This window comes from Stigmatopora argus, chromosome 10 (genome assembly GCF_051989625.1).
Source record: "Stigmatopora argus isolate UIUO_Sarg chromosome 10, RoL_Sarg_1.0, whole genome shotgun sequence".
NCBI lineage: Eukaryota > Metazoa > Chordata > Actinopteri > Syngnathiformes > Syngnathidae > Stigmatopora > Stigmatopora argus.
In genome coordinates this window covers 2,657,983-2,673,772 of record NC_135396.1, presented here as the reverse complement: position 1 = coordinate 2,673,772, position 15,790 = coordinate 2,657,983, and the positions used below count along the sequence as shown (strand labels likewise).

Sequence of the window (15,790 nt, the reverse complement as noted above, 5' to 3'; positions counted from 1 at the left end):
GCCTTCTCTGTTGGGCTAAGAAATATCTAAATCAAATATTATATTTTGTCCATCAATACTTATTAACTAATTCCAAATGGTCTGTTCGCTTCCTTTCATTGCTTTTCCCCCTGGTTGCACTGCGTCCAGATGTGTGTTTTCATATTGAAGCATTTAACCAATCACATTTCAGCCATTATTTGTTGCCAGGGTCAGAAATCTGCCTCAAGGCCTTCACAATCAGTTCTGCAGGCTCTGCTGCATTAAACAAGCGTCGATAAGGCTGTTGCTTTAACCAATCAAATTTCGAGTCGGCAACACCACAATGCCTTGTCGTAGGCGTAGGGATACGTCATCGCTTTCACCAACTATGATTGGCTAGTGATTAGCCATAGCTACCAAACTGTATTTGGAGCGAACTGCACACGCAAATATATTGTTGTGTTGATTTAAAGCCATTTTCAAGACGGACTATGCCAGAAATATGACAGGACAGGCTTGACTTTCAGCATTAGCTTCGATGGCGATAGAAAAGAAGGAAGAAAGAAAGGAGGATGGATGTTGTGTACAGTTAAAAAGGATTTTTGGTGAGTAAAATATGGCTATATTCCGAAATAATATTTCAATTGTGGGCCAAGTTCTGATATCTGAAAAGCTCCAGTGTTTGTATTTAATCACTAAATGCTGCTAGGAAGTGGATTTTACCCCATTTTAGTGCAATTTCTGCCGTTTCGCCATTGACGTCCATCGCTGTCTTTTCCCGGGGAAATCACCCCCCTGGCCCGGTTGTAATGTCAAAAAAGCTGCAGTATTTGTATGTAATCAATAAATGCTGCTAGGAAGTGGATTTTACCCGTTGAAGGCGCTACGAGAAAATGCATGGACCGCCACTGCATTTATGTGTCATACTAATATCTATCATATAAAACAACAAGAAAAAAAATGGATCAAACAACATTTTATGCAAAATTAATCAAATATGAACAACGTATAGCATACATATGAACCACACAGAAATGTATGATCCCACCCACAAAAAAGATGAGGCGAGACAGGAAATGTGGTTGTTGTTTGACACCCTAAAAGGCAATAAGTTGACCCACCAGTAGCCCGACAGGATGTCTCTCTTTCTCTCTCTCTCTCTCTCTGCCAAACATATGCGCAAAACGACGATAAAATGACATACCAATCAGTCACAATAAAACAAAAGCTCATTTATGGAAATAATCTAGAAGTTTCCGGGCAGGCTCGTCATTCCATCGTGGCTTGAACAATCCAAACTCTGCTTGGTGTGCGTCTTTCTTTCAACACGCATTGAGAAATCCGGACGAAACGGCGTGGAATTTCCTGCTTCAGTTGTAAATGGTCATGTGGAGCCACTGAAACGCAATGGAGACTTGATTTCTATTGGTCAAAGCGAACGCGAAATGTTAAAAGGGTGACGTACCTGTCTGTAGTTGAGTGAGATGCATCCCATTCCCACCATGTCGTACGCGTGAAATTTGTCTAGAATACAAGATTTTTTTGTGTGTGTTTCACGAAGGTATGAAAGTGAATATACCATACCTGTCAACCTCTGCCGATAACTGCCCTTATAAATAATTATGATTCCCCTTACAAACCCCCCAAAAACCTTACAAACACCGTACGACTCGTCGTACGGTGTTTGTAAGGTTTTTTGGGGGTTTGTAAGGGGAATCATAATTATTTATAAGGGCAGTTATCGGCAGAGGTTGACAGGTATGATACTACTATACAGACAAAAGTATGGGGACGCCTTAAGGAAATAAAAGATGTTACTTAAGAACTGCGCCCTTAATACTTTTGTCTGCATAGGCTTCTTTGGATTGGTGATGTCCTTACGGATCATGCTTTCCAGCTTCATGACAAGGTAGAGGAAGCCAGGGTAGCTGATAGTCATGTCCGGCTCTGTGTATCTCAGTCCCACCAGCTGCATCACGAGATCATCCACGACAATGCCTACAAACCAAAACCAAAACCAAAAACCAGAAACCACATTTTTATGGTGTACAGCAGGGGTGTCAAACCCAGTTTGGTTGGTGGGCCACATTCATGGTGACAAGATCTCATGTCACCTCAGATCATTTTAGATATAATATTTAGGTTTTTTTAATAAATGGATTAAAAGAACTGGATTAAAAGCCCTGAATATTCAGTTTTTTATAGATCTTAGCTTTTTTTATATTTGTAAAGTACAAAGCAAATCAAAGTACTAAATGGAAACTGGGAAATGGAAACAAAAACTGGAACCACAAACAGGAAGTCTTCCACAAGATGGCATAGCAAAACCTGAACAGGGACTTGAACCCTGGACCCCTCAGAATAAAGTCTGATGCTCTCTGAGATATCCAGGCTCTGATTTCCAGCTAGAGTCAGCAAAACTCACACAATACTAGATATAACCATTATGTATGAGAGATGGTTGGTTGATAGTAGGCTATGCAAAACTTGCAAGTGTTTGCGTTAGAAACAAACTGACTGGATCTTAAATTGAATCAAAACAGAAATGTGACTTGCATCGCCTGAACAGGGACTTGAACCCTGGACCCTCAGATTAAAAGTCTGATGCTCTACCGACTGAGCTATCCAGGCTCTGATTTCCAATTACAGTCAGCAAAAGTCACACAATACTAGATATAACCACTATGTATGAGAGATGGTTGATAGTAGGCTATGCAAAACTTGCAGGTGTTTGTGTTAGAAATGAACTCACTGGATTTTAAATTGAAACTAAACATAAATTAGTCTTGCATCGCCTGAACAGGGACTTGAACCCTGGACCCTCAGATTAAAAGTCTGATGCTCTACCGACTGAGCTATCCAGGCTCTTCTTTTCAGATCAAATCAGCAAAACTCACAGATTACAAAACACTCCCATGGTCCTATGTGTGAGAACAGAAGAATAGTAGACTATGCAAAACTTGCAAGTGTTTGCGTTAGAAATGACCTGATTGTCTCTTAAATTGCACTTCAACAGAAATGTCTGCAATCGTTGCCAAATTGAAGCTCTCTACCAAATTTTGGTAAGTGTGTGAGTATAGGTTCAGATCAAATTTGGAGAGATACTGCTGCAGAATAAATTCTTACAAAGGTCTACATCACCTGAACAGGGACTTGAACCCTGGACCCTCAGATTAAAAGTCTGATGCTCTACCGACTGAGCTATCCAGGCTCTGATATCCAGCCACAATCAGCAAATTCAGTTCCATACCTGCGGCCTTTAGAGCTGGAGCAACTTCCTTGTACTCGAGACACTTTGTCTTGTTCTTGTCGTAGACCAGGAAGATGTCCTGGCAGGACACAAGGTGTGTAAGAGACACAAAATCCTGCTCAGTCTTATACTCAGATCAATGTTAATTTACCGTCCACGTTCGGATTTTGTCCCAGAGTGCCTGGAACTCCTGCCAGGTGAGCTGAGCAATTCCTTGACTCTGTCAGAAGGTTCGCCGTCAAGGAATTAATACTTCAATGAGAACCAGGAAAATCGTTTAAACCGAGACAATGTGCTCAGTGTCTTCAAGGATACATCCATGAGGACCACCAAGCTCTTGCAGTGTTCCAGGACCAAGTACTTCTCACTGCCTGCCAACACTTTAAACAACAGACGCATTGGTTACACATTGGGTCAATCACTAGCATTCCTATGTGTGAGAGCATGTGGATAGTTAACTTTCCAAACAATGCAAGCATTAGTGTTAGAAATGACCTGACTGGATCTTAAATTGCACCTCAACAGAAATTTCAGTCACATTCTGGCCGCTGAAGATCCCCGCCAAATTTAACAACTGTGCTCTCAGTTTCAGATAAAAGAAGGGATGGTTTTGATGTAGAGGTAGTCCCTACAAAGAACTAGCAACACCTGAACAGGGACTTGAACCCTGGACCCTCAGATTAAAAGTCTGATGCACTACCGACTGAGCTATCCAGGCTATGATATCCACCTAGAGTCGGCAAAATTCATGCAATACTAGACTTCCCAACGGTCCCATGTGTGAGAGCAGGCGGTATGCAAAACCTGCACGTGTTTGCGTTAGAAATGAACTGACTGAATCTTAAATTGCAACTCAACAGAAATTTCTGTGCATTTGTGGCCTAATTGGCAGTTCTCTAACAAATTTAACAATTGCGTGAGTGAAGTCTCAGATTAAATTTGGAGAGCTTCTGATTCAGAAATAGTTTTTACAAAGATTTAGATCACCTGAACAGGGACTTGAACCCTGAACCCTCAGATTAAAAGTCTGATGCACTACCGACTGAGCTATCCAGGCTCTGATAGCCAGCCACAATCAGCAAAATTCATGCAATACTAGACTTCCCCACGTTCCCATGTGTGAGAGCAGGCGGTATGCAAAACCTGCACGTGTTTGCGTTAGAAATGAACTGACTGAATCTTAAATTGCAACTCAACAGAAATTTCTGTGCATTTGTGGCCTAATTGGCAGTTCTCTAACAAATTTAACAATTGCGTGAGTGAAGTCTCAGATTAAATTTGGAGAGCTTCTGATTCAGAAATAGTTTTTACAAAGATTTAGATCACCTGAACAGGGACTTGAACCCTGAACCCTCAGATTAAAAGTCTGATGCTCTACCGATTGAGCTATCCAGGCTCTGATTACTGTGTAGAATCAGCAAAACTCACGCTATACCAGACTTTCCCACATTCCTATGTGTGAGAGCAGGTGGATAGTAGGGTACGCAAAACCTGCACGTATTTGCGTTAGAAATGACCTGACTGAATCTTAAATTGCAACTCAACAAAGATTTTAGTGCTTTTATGGCCCAATTGTAGCTCTAATTTGACCATCGTGTGAATGTAGTCTCAGATTAAATTTGGAGATATTCCGATGCAGAAACAGTTCTTACAAAGAATTAGAATCGCCTGAACAGGGACTTGAACCCTGGACCCTCAGATTAAAAGTCTGATGCTCTACCGACTGAGCTATCCAGGCTCTCATATCCAGCTAGAGTCAGCAGAATTTACGCAATAATAGATTTAACCACAGTCCTATATATGAGAAAGAGATGATTGATCGTAGGCTATGCAAAACTTGCAAGTGTTTGCGTTAGAAACAAACTGACTGCAAATCTTAAATTGAAACTAAACAGAAATTAGACTTACACCGCCTGAACAGGGACTTGAACCCTGGACCCTCAGATTAAAAGTCTGATGCTCTACCGACTGAGCTATCCAGGCTCTGACTCCAAGATAGAATCAGCAAAATTCACACAATACTAGACATTCCCAAGGTCCTATGTGTGAGAGCAGGTGAATAGTAAACTATGCAATTGACGGGACCGTTAGAAATGACTTGACTGGATCTTAATTGCACCCCAACAGAAAATTCTGTGCATTTGTTGCCAAATTGCAGGTCTCCACCAAATTTCAATAAGTGTGTGAGTGTAGCCTCATATAAAATTTGGAGAAATTCTGATGTGGAGATTAACCATACAAATAATTAGCATCACTTGAACAGGGACTTGAATCATGGACCCTCAGATTAAAAGTCTGATGCTCTACCAACTGAGCTATCCAGGCTCTGAATCCTATGAAGAATCAGCAAAACTCACAAAGTACAAGACTCTCCCGTTGACCTATTTGTGAGAGCAGGTGGATATTTAACTATGCAACTGATGCGACTGTTAGAAATGACCTGACTGGATCTTAAAATGCACCTCAGCAGAAATTTCTGTGCATTTGTTGCCAAATTGCATCTCTCCACCAAATTTGTGAGTGGAGCATCAAATTAAATTTGGAGAAATTCTGATTCGGAAATTTATCCCACAAATAATTAACATCGCCTGAACAGGGACTTGAACCCTGGACCCTCAGATTAAAAGTCTGATGCTCTACCGACTGAGCTATCCAGGCTCTGGTAACAAGTCAGAATCAGCAAAACTCAAACAATACTAGACTCTCCAGTGGACCTATGTGTGAGAGCAGGTGGATAGTAAACTATACCACTGATGCGACCGTTAGAAATGACCTGACTGGATCTTAAATTGCAACTCAACAAAGATTTCAGTGCTTTTATGGCCCAATTGTAGCTCTAATTTGACCATCGTGTGAATGTAGTCTCAGATTAAATTTGGAGAGATTCCGGTGCAGAAACAGTTCTTAAAAAGATGCAGCATCACCTGAACAGGGACTTGAACCCTGGACCCTCAGATTAAAAGTCTAATGCTCTAACGACTGAGCTATCCAGGCTCTGATTCCTGTCCTGAATCAGCAAAACTCACAGACTACAAGACACTCCAGTGGTCCTATGTGTGAGAGCAGGTGTATAGTAGACTATGCAAAACTTGCATGTGTTTGCGTTAGAAATGACCTGACTATATGTTAAATTGGACCTCAACAGAAATTTCTGTGCATTTGTTGCCCAATTGCAGCTCTCTAACAAATCTGACAAATGTGTGAGTGAGAGTCTAAGATTAAATTTGAAGGGATTCTGATGCAAAGACATAGCATCGCCTGAACAGGGACTTGAACCCTGGACCCTCAGATTAAAAGTCTGATGCTCTACCGACTGAGCTATCCAGGCTCTGATTTCCACCAAGAATCAGCAAAACTCACAGCCAATAAAACACTGCCGTGGTCCTATGTGTTAGAGCAGGTGAACAGTAGACTACGCAAAACTTGTTTGCGTTTGAAATGACCTGATTGTCTCTTGAATTGCACCTCAACAGAAATTTCTATGCATTTGTTGACCAATTGCAGCTCTCTAAAAAATTGGACAAATGTGTGAGTGTAATCTCAGATTAAATTTGAAGGGATTCAGATGCAAAGACATAGCATCGCCTGAACAGGGACTTGAACCCTGGACCCTCAGATTAAAAGTCTGATGCTCTACCGACTGAGCTATCCAGGCTCTGATCACAAGCTAGAATCAGCAAAACTCACTCAGTACTAGACATTTTTCTAGTCAATGTGTGAGAGTCACTGAATAATAACGTATATGCATATAATGCGACTGTTTTTCTACTAACCTCCTCCTTGGATGGCCTCTGTAAGGAGGCTATGAAGGTGATGCGGTTTGCAGAATCCTCTCTAATGACGCCACATTGACAAATTAGTCTTGGAATACCGATTGGCGCCGTAAGATTTTGAGCGAAAGCGGTTTTCCTCACCTTGTTGCAGTGCTTCTTGAAGAGTTGCATCATGGTTTTATGTGGCGGAAGAGCCTCCTGGTGGGGATAATGAGGCTGGAAACAAAAGAAAAAAATATTTTAAACTCTTTTAGTCGAGAATTCACGCAAACGTAGGTAAAGGGAATCATTTACTGCTGTTATTGAAGTCAGATCGTGTGTTGCCGGGCGTTCAGATGGCCTGGAAACACGGAACGTGTGATTGGCTACTGGGTTGAGCGCCATTGATCGGACGAATCGGAACGTCCGAGCAAAAGGCGAGTTGACGGGTCTCACGTGGCGGCGTGGCTTCGCTCGGTCAACACGCGAAGCAGGAAGGCTCCCTGCTGATTGGGCTCGGCGGTGGACGGGACCACCACGTAGCGCCCCGGCGGGAGGTGGCTCCGAAGAACCACCTCTCGCCGAGAGGAGTAGTGGCTGCTGCTCACGCATGGGCGAAGGTGGCTCAGGTGTTCGGGGGAGAGGGGCGTGGCCTCGTCGGGGGCCTGACAAGGACCACAATGACTTTGACAAAACCCCATTTTATATTGGACAAACACAGAATGTATGTTGGTGTATGCATGTGTTTTTACCGGGTATACATGTAAAGCAATGGACAGGTTGATGCCTCGGCGTCGCTGGTATTTTTGCATGAGAGCCAAAATGAAGGCACAGTGCTGAGGATTTTCATTTTCACTTGAATTGTGGTCTTGAGAAAGCACCAGGCCAAACTGGGGATTCTGCCAGAAGTAACCTGAAAGACAGAGATTTTGGATGGGCGTCGGTTTACGTGCCGCCACATGGTACACGGTCGATTGGTCGCCAATCGATTGGTCGCCGGTCTTTTGGTCGCCGGTCTTTTGGTCGCCGGTCTTTTGGTCGCCCAGAAGGTTATTGATAATTACCATTTAAATCGTTGCTCATATTCCCTAAATACAAACTGCGAATGACTATTTAGTCCTACTTAATGCCCTAGTAATTATTAGGCTAAAGAAAAGCTCCACATTTCCCAGACTTTTATTGTTTTTTGTTGGAGAACTTGTTAAGACCTTGACTGACGTCGCTTCTTAAAGGGACAACGCATGTACATACAAACTCTTCTACACTCACACGTCGGCTCAGTGAAACTGCTCAGGGCCATTGTTGCCTTTTATTGATGCGTAGACCGTGTTGTTTTACCTTGTTTTGTCGCCAGTCTTTTGGTCGCCGGTCTTTTGGTCGCCCGTTGTCGCGGTCAGGGCGACCAAAAGACCGGCGACCAATCGACCGCACACGGGTTGGACACAATTCAGGCTTCGTTCATGGCCAAAACGGGCTTTTCGGCATGATCATTTTGGATGAAAACACCAAAGTTTAACTTTTTTTTACTAGCACTTCACATATAGAAGCTACAGTAGGACATTAAATAATCAGATGTTTAATCTGCCAAGCGTTAAGATTTGGTCAACTGAAATTTTGCCCCGGTACGCACATACCGCCATTGGGAGACCCCCCGGCGGACACGTGCGGCACCCAGGTCCCATGATGCATTGCGCACGACCACGGTTGCACTTTGTCGTCGTTTTGAAGGTTCGCCAGGTGACACAACTCCATTGTTTCGAAGTTCTGGCGGAAGTCAGCCACCGACATCCTGCGCAAGAAGACAGACTTACTTTTATTGACTCAATCTGATTACAAAAGACTGAATATTGATTGATGAAACTCACCAGAACTCTCCGTCTTCCCGTCGGATTCGATCAAGTCTTTTTTGCTCCTCGAGACTCACGGTGTTCCACTCGGGACTGTCCACGAGTTTAGAAGAAGAAAAAAAACAGTTGTGTGAAATGAAATGGCGTATAAGTCTATTATATGATGAAAAATTGGTGTTTGATGCCAACCCTTGCAGGTCGCTCCACGGACCCAGCCATTCCGTGTTCCCCCACGGGTTGAGGATCCGGACCAGGTCCACCAAACCATACTTTGTCTGCACCTGGGAGGACCGGACACGCATATTTTTTATTTTAATAGGGGTCACCCTACTTGCCGGTTTTTCGTTTATCGCGGCCATGCCTGGTCAACATGAACCGCGATAATCGAGGGATTACTGTACTCCTATTTTTATTGCAGTAGAGATGATAAATAATTGTCCTTTCCAGATCCAGAAAGATAATTATCATAGACAAACGAGAAGTAGCATGCAGTGTTTACCTTTTCCACAGCAGTCAGGGAGTACGCATGCCGAAACATGATTCCTAGCTCATTCCTGTACTCCAGAGGCCCCTGCGGGTGAAGCACATTCATTCAAAATCCCTCACAAATCATGAGTCACGTTCGCCAAAACAAACCACAGGGGGGGCGGAGCTCTGGAGATAAAAGCGCGGCATTAAAATTAAGATGTGACTCGACAGGTTTTCAGTCGGCGAGCACATCCGCCTTGGGGTTCTTCGATCGAGGGCTACATGCTTGCGTGGGTTTTCTCGGGGTACTCCCATTTCCTCCCACATCCCAAAAACATACACGGCGGGCTGATGGAAAGCTCGGAAATTTTCCGTAGTCTGTTCCATTGGCCGAAAAGCAAGGTAGCCCATCTATTGCTGGTAGTTAGCTAGGAACGGCTCCAGCACCCCCGCGTGGCAGGCAATGAGCGGGTCTCGCCTGGGTGTTGGCGCAGTTGATGAGCGCTCCCTTGGCTAGCAGTTCGGCGAGGAAGGTCGGAAGCTCCCTGGGGAGCACGGCCACGCTCAGAACCTCGGCGACGCCCCCCGTCATGTCCACCATGGCCTCGTGCGGGAAACCCATGTCCAGGGCGCGGTAGCCTCCTTTCAGCCTGGGTTATAAGAACTCATTGTAAGGTGTATGCGTGACTGGAAATGGCAAAAATGTGGGTAGACGGTCTTCACTTGGCGTAGGCTTTTTCCAGAAGGGAGCTCCAGAACTCTCGTTTTTCTGGCGAGCTGAGGAAGACCAGGTCGTTGCCGTACGTCGGTAGCAGGTCGTCGATTCGGACTTCCTCCCATTGACCGTATTGCCAGAACTGAAGAAAGGAACATGTTTCGTTGATTTAGTGTTTTAGATCCGTGTGGGCCAGAAGCAAAAGTACAGCAATCCCTCGAATATGGTGGTTAATGTAGAACAAACATGGCCGTGATCATTGAAAAATTGCCAAGTAGTTTTTTGTCAGTGCTGAGTTGTAGTAGCAAAAGTGGCTTCCGCTTAGGATTTTAAGCGGGGATTTTCATATTTTTATGAACTTAAAAAAAAAAAATAATAATAGTGGTGAAAAAATCGCAAAGTAGTGAAGACGTGATAATCGAGGGATTACCGTAGTTGTTTTTTTTAATAAATCTTTTTAAAAAGAATTTGTATCTTTTGTTATTTGAATGATGTATTACTTAGGGAAAATTTATAATGTTACAAGAATAAACTCATTTGAGAAGAATAGTATTTTAACACTAAATTTAGGAGATTCAAAGATTGTTTTAGATAGACATTACATTCTTGGGTGGACCAGTGGATGAGTGGTTAGTGCATTGGCCTCACAGTGGGAAACCTGGGTTCAAATCCAAGGCAGTCCATGTGTATGGAGTTTTTGTGTGCTCTCTGGGCCTGTGTGGGTTTTCTCTATGTACTCTGGTTTTCCCCCACATTCCAAAGACATGCATAGTATGCTGATTGGACACTCTAAATTGCTCCTAGCTATGATTGGTTGTCTGTCTACTCGTGCCCTGTGATTGGCTGGCCACCAATTCCATTCTTCTTAAGATTTTTCCTTCAAAGTAACACATTTGTACAAACGAGAAGCTTCACGCCAGTCATGAAATCCATAAAAAGTGAACGGCAACGAGAGGTCGAACCCGTTTACCCGGAAGACGAAGCATCCGTTGTAGCCGTCTCGGAAAGTTTGTCCGGGCGGAACCACCTTCTGGAGGAGAGGCTGGTGCACAGCCAGAGATGCGATGGCGGAGAGCAGCCAGCAATCACCTGACCAGACATCAGGCCTTTCAAGACCACATTTCAACCCGAATCTCGGGCTGCTTATTAGAAGGAAAAGCAGAAAATGGCATCTTGTCGGGATTTGTGCACTCACTGAGCTTTCCTTGGCGTACGTCCAATCGTGACGCTCCATCTACGGTGAACTCTGGCGAAGAACACAGCTCCTAGGAAAGAGGAAAGTGCCCAGTCAAAATGTCTGCCGCTGTGAGCCCTCCTGTAGGCCGCCCACTCCCACCACTTTCAGGTGTGTCCTTGCCATACAAGTCTTTCTGGTAATAAATATGACTACTAGTGATGTATGTATGCTATATAGCAGATGTGTCAAAGTGGCGGCCCGGGGGCCAAATCTGGCCCGCCGCATCATTTTGTGTGGCCCGGGAAAGTAAATCATGAGTGCCGAGTTTCTGTTTTAGGATCAAATTAAAATGAAGAGTATAGATTTATATTAAATTTCCTGATTTTCCCCCTTTTAAATCAATAATTGTCATTTTTTAATCCATTTTTCTGTGTTTTTAGTTCAAAAATCCTTTTGTAAAATCTAAAAATATATTTAAAAAAGCTAAAATAAACATTGTTTTAGATATAAAAAAAACTGAATATTCAGGGATTTTAATACAGTTCTTTTAATCCATTTATTTAAAAAAAATCTAAATATTATATCTAAAATGTTCCGGCCCACGTGAAATCAAGTTGACGTTAAAGCGGCCCTCGAACCAACCCGAGTCTGACACCCTTGCAAGATAGTAACATGAAGGAAAGTTAACTTATTTTTCATCACTAAAGCGGATGGACGTCCTTTTTGTGCCCTGCGATTGGCCGGATACCGATTCAGGGTGCACCCCCCCCCCCCATCCCCCCCCCCCCCCCCCCCCACCCGCCAGGTGTACTTAGCTGGGATAGGCTACGGCACCCCCCGCGACCGTTGTGAGGATAAGCAGTTCAGAAAATGAGATGAGAGACTTATTTGTGTGACTAATTATTTATGTTGACTACTTATTATGTTGCCCACTTATTTATTTATTACATATTTATTGAATAGTTCACTTTTGATACCTTCCATTTTACCTCTGACCCTGAAAGGGTTAAATAAGGGGACAGGCCAGTAATAATTAACATAACTAAAAGACTAAACTTCATGTGGCAAATAAACAATACTCATTTCTGCTATTTTCAAAAGGTTTAAAGCATGATCAATATAACTTGTATTTAATTTTTATTTGTATATTTCAAGAAATTGGCGATAGCAATTCATATCATCACCCTCTTCAAATAATCGCCTAAATCTGTTTTTCAGGAAACACTTTCATTTGTTGAATATATGATATCTAAACATTTTTAATCAAAACAGTACAAATCTGTTTAAGCGAAGATGTCGGCAATTTACCAGGAAAAAAAAAGGATTTGGGCGATTATTTGAAGATTGTGACGACGGTATAACCAACGACAGGCGATTATTTCAAGAGTTAAAGTAGCCAAATTAAAGTGATAGTACACGTATGGCTTTGTTATGACTTGAAATGAAAGCGAACGGTTGACCTTAGGTCGCTTCCACTTGACCCCAGACCTCATCTCGAGTTCCCCGAGAGGGAAATGGTAGTCGACGAAGAGCCCGTCGCGGCCCAGAGTGACCCTCTCTCCGTTCGGGTCGGCCTGTTCGAACTCGTCCCCCGCCATCAGTTCGGCCAGCCACCGGCGAGACTGGGAACCCAGCAGCTCGTCCGAGCAGGCGGACCCGGCGTCGTCTACGTCGTCGTCCGGCAGAGGGGGCGCCAAGGTGTCCCCCGACTCGACGCTCAAAGCCGGCGACTTGTCCATTGGCGCGGGAGACTCGTCCATTTCCATTTGAGACGCGGGGGTGTCGAGTGTCTGTTTTTTTTTTCGCGTTAGATAATAACACGCCCTCAGTGCAGGTACGTCTCACCTGACCGTGGGCGGGCGGCTTACGTCACACAAAAATTGCGGGTGTTTTAAAATATGAACTCGTTTAATGTTTATAATAATCGAGAAATGAACATACGTCCCCGTTTTATAATGACTCAGCCCAATTTGGACCGCTTTAAACGAAGCATCACGTGATCAAATTCAGACCAGAAATGACCACTTTCTGTGTGGGCTGTGAACGCAATTTATCATTTAGTTTGAGTCCAAATATGTAAAAAAAAATGTGTCAAGAGGTTGGAGGCCCAAAAAAAATTACATACCTGCAGTACAGACCTACCGTATGCATCCATGTACATTTATGTGTATGTATGTATATATGTGCTAAGCAACACGCTTATTTAATTATATATTTATTCATGTATTTATTTCTTGACCTACTTATTACCTATCTATTTATGTCTAAAATGCCTTTCCTATTCCTGCATCCTCACCCTCTTGCCACTGGAACAACGAAATTTCCCGAATACGGGATGAATAAAGTTATCCAATCCAATCCAATATATATTCTTTAAAATGCAAACTCTGATACAAGGAAGCCCAAATATGGTCATAGACACTTTTCCGATCATCATTGATAATGGAAGTAAGACATCATGGTCAAAGGAGTTAAGAAAGACAAATTATACTGGAAATGATAATTTATTTTTATTATGTGTGAGCATCCAGAGTTTGTGTGATCAGGTCACTGCGAGGTAGCCATGATGCTTGACACACCTGTCAAAAAAAGAAAAATTAAAAAAGTCAATTAATCAGGAGACTGTTTGGTCAACAAAATGGCTGCTATCCCCCGTTTTGTACTGACTCTCAAAGTCGATCTTCTCCACAATGTTCTTGGGCTTGACGCTCTCCTCCTGGTTGAAGACGAAGACTTGGCCGTCTTCCGTCTCCGTCCAATTGTACTTGTTCATCCATACCTTCACCTCGTCACCTTCGTCTGCCATGCAAAACGCAAACAAAAGGATAATGCAGTAGTTCCGGTGTGTGACTTGAAAAAAAAATTACTGACTCGCACCTAACCTAAAGGTAACAATAAGTCTGTCGTTATTTAAACAGCCTTGATACAAAAAAATGGGCCCTAAAATATACTTACTAGATTTCATTGGGATTTGTCCATGAGCAACGGCGGAATAAATAAATAATAATAAAAGAAAAAAGAAAAACGTGGCCCTTGTGAATCAAGGTAATGCTGTAACATTTTTGCTTACCCAGAGGGTCTCCCAGCATTTCAGCCAACAGGCGGCGCTCTACAGTCTGGTAAGTGATGCCCACCACATGGCAAATGACTAGAATGAATAAATACAGGCACACGTCAGCTCAAAATATCAGTTTGATTTTTGATACGTCTTGTATATATTTTTTTAGAAATATCATCAATGATCCAAGCAGGAACTCACATTTGCGGACAGAGTCTTCAAAACCGGTAATTCCGTCAATTAACTCGCGATTATTTTCAAGACCCGCCTGTTTGAGTAACAAAAGATTTTTGGTCAGGTCATGGTGCGGAATGGACAGGTTTATTTGTGTGTGTGTGTGTGTAAGTTACCCAAAAGCTCTGGAATTGGCATGTCTCCAAAAGGTTCCCCAGGTAGAGGATCTGCTTGATGGGCTGTTCCTCTTGCTGCGATACGGTAGTCAAGGAAAGACCCTCCCCCAACCCAACATTTGTAGGAAATCCTACTAACCTCGCGAGGTGACAATTTTAACAAACAAGCCTATTTTAATATTTTGCGCCAAACAAATTCAGGTAGAGGTCTCTGCTGCCCGCACCCAGAGGATACGTGTGTCTGGTCAATCATGCACTTGCAGAGCGTAAAGTCGGTGTGAGGCAAGTTGGTGAGCGCCTTGAGCAGGATCTGGGATGTCACGTTGGTTTGGAAGTAAGCCGGATTGAACTGGTACCTGGCGGGAAAGTCAACAACGCGTCACGACGACAATCGGGTGACGGCACAAAGTTACGGGACTCACAGCTTGAGCACGGCTAGGTTGGCCTCCAAGTCGTAGGCGTTTTCCATGGCTTGCGTTTCCACGTAGCGCTCCAACGTCGACAAGTTTTCGGGGTTGTACCTGATGTTTGGTGGAAAAGTGCAATGAATTAGATATATTTACTAGACATGTCGTAATGCCTTCAAGGCAGAAATCCAAATAAAATCCAACCCAAAATAGATCCGTTTTGGGCGAATTCAAGATTTTGAGGCAACATTTAAAATGTATCATGTTACATTTAGACACACACACACTGTAATATTTGACTTGTTAAATGTACGTTGCATCTCTGATTTATACGTTTAATTAAAATCAACTGCGCGCTAATAAATGTAATCCAACATATACACTGTTCCAACGATAATAAATTCATAACACCATTATCTCGAGGTATAAGAAAATAATAACCAGTCAGAACAAAAAATAATAAACAAATCGCCGTTTTTGCGTTCTTTCCAAGCCTTTTTAAATGACAAAATGTAGCTAGCTTTTCCTTTAGCATGCAGCTAGCTCCACTGCGCAACACAAGCAAACTTTCGTACCGGTCAATTCCACGCAGGAGTTTGCCTACGTTCGCCTTCATTTGCTCAAAAGAAGACGACATTTTTGTCTTTAAAATTGGCAAAGCGTAGGGAGGGAAATAAGGGATTAAATCCCTACACGTGTATCAAAAAGGGCTACCGGTGGAAAAACAAGAGAGTCGGAAAGGAAAGCGCGACGGACCGGAAACGACTCGCCAACAAATCGGAAAAAAGGAACCATTTGTGGTCGG

General features: G+C 43.1%; 2 protein-coding genes and 12 non-coding genes across 15 annotated transcripts; all 14 read right to left on the bottom strand.

Annotated features, from left to right (window-relative positions):
• Positions 1 to 518: 518 nt before the first annotated feature.
• LOC144084051 (calpain-9) lies at positions 519 to 12,956 on the bottom strand. Its single transcript, XM_077612327.1, has 20 exons — positions 12,631 to 12,956; positions 11,189 to 11,258; positions 10,964 to 11,082; positions 10,002 to 10,135; positions 9,757 to 9,928; positions 9,310 to 9,381; positions 9,000 to 9,091; positions 8,829 to 8,903; positions 8,598 to 8,752; positions 7,716 to 7,876; positions 7,420 to 7,628; positions 7,279 to 7,324; positions 7,126 to 7,200; positions 6,985 to 7,045; positions 3,527 to 3,591; positions 3,363 to 3,431; positions 3,212 to 3,290; positions 1,843 to 1,959; positions 1,427 to 1,485; positions 519 to 1,358 (listed from the first exon to the last, which is right to left on the bottom strand). Exons 1-20 carry the CDS (start codon positions 12,934 to 12,936, stop codon positions 1,332 to 1,334), a joined length of 2,163 nt encoding a protein of 720 aa, XP_077468453.1. The 5' UTR covers positions 12,937 to 12,956; the 3' UTR covers positions 519 to 1,331.
• trnak-uuu (transfer RNA lysine (anticodon UUU)) lies at positions 2,520 to 2,592 on the bottom strand. The gene has a single exon. It is a non-coding gene; the product is annotated as a tRNA-Lys (tRNA).
• Positions 2,754 to 2,826, bottom strand: trnak-uuu (transfer RNA lysine (anticodon UUU)). Its single transcript has one exon. It is a non-coding gene; the product is annotated as a tRNA-Lys (tRNA).
• Positions 3,100 to 3,172, bottom strand: trnak-uuu (transfer RNA lysine (anticodon UUU)). Its single transcript has one exon. It is a non-coding gene; the product is annotated as a tRNA-Lys (tRNA).
• On the bottom strand, positions 3,857 to 3,929 carry trnak-uuu (transfer RNA lysine (anticodon UUU)). The gene has a single exon. It is a non-coding gene; the product is annotated as a tRNA-Lys (tRNA).
• trnak-uuu (transfer RNA lysine (anticodon UUU)) lies at positions 4,196 to 4,268 on the bottom strand. The gene has a single exon. It is a non-coding gene; the product is annotated as a tRNA-Lys (tRNA).
• Positions 4,535 to 4,607, bottom strand: trnak-uuu (transfer RNA lysine (anticodon UUU)). Its single transcript has one exon. It is a non-coding gene; the product is annotated as a tRNA-Lys (tRNA).
• On the bottom strand, positions 4,877 to 4,949 carry trnak-uuu (transfer RNA lysine (anticodon UUU)). Its single transcript has one exon. It is a non-coding gene; the product is annotated as a tRNA-Lys (tRNA).
• On the bottom strand, positions 5,122 to 5,194 carry trnak-uuu (transfer RNA lysine (anticodon UUU)). Its single transcript has one exon. It is a non-coding gene; the product is annotated as a tRNA-Lys (tRNA).
• Positions 5,797 to 5,869, bottom strand: trnak-uuu (transfer RNA lysine (anticodon UUU)). Its single transcript has one exon. It is a non-coding gene; the product is annotated as a tRNA-Lys (tRNA).
• On the bottom strand, positions 6,133 to 6,205 carry trnak-uuu (transfer RNA lysine (anticodon UUU)). Its single transcript has one exon. It is a non-coding gene; the product is annotated as a tRNA-Lys (tRNA).
• On the bottom strand, positions 6,467 to 6,539 carry trnak-uuu (transfer RNA lysine (anticodon UUU)). The gene has a single exon. It is a non-coding gene; the product is annotated as a tRNA-Lys (tRNA).
• trnak-uuu (transfer RNA lysine (anticodon UUU)) lies at positions 6,794 to 6,866 on the bottom strand. Its single transcript has one exon. It is a non-coding gene; the product is annotated as a tRNA-Lys (tRNA).
• Positions 12,957 to 13,655: 699 nt separating the features above from the next.
• Positions 13,656 to 15,756, bottom strand: eif3k (eukaryotic translation initiation factor 3, subunit K). Of its 2 annotated transcripts, none has more exons than XM_077611430.1 (8): positions 15,561 to 15,756; positions 15,001 to 15,099; positions 14,814 to 14,934; positions 14,579 to 14,656; positions 14,430 to 14,496; positions 14,241 to 14,318; positions 13,838 to 13,969; positions 13,656 to 13,749 (listed from the first exon to the last, which is right to left on the bottom strand). In XM_077611430.1, the coding sequence occupies exons 1-8, from the start codon at positions 15,620 to 15,622 to the stop codon at positions 13,718 to 13,720; spliced, it is 669 nt and encodes a 222-aa protein (XP_077467556.1). In that variant the 5' UTR covers positions 15,623 to 15,756; the 3' UTR covers positions 13,656 to 13,717. The 2 variants fall into 2 exon arrangements, with proteins under 2 accessions (XP_077467556.1, XP_077467557.1); XM_077611431.1 differs by having other exon boundaries at positions 14,579 to 14,653; positions 15,561 to 15,754.
• Positions 15,757 to 15,790: the final 34 nt, after the last annotated feature.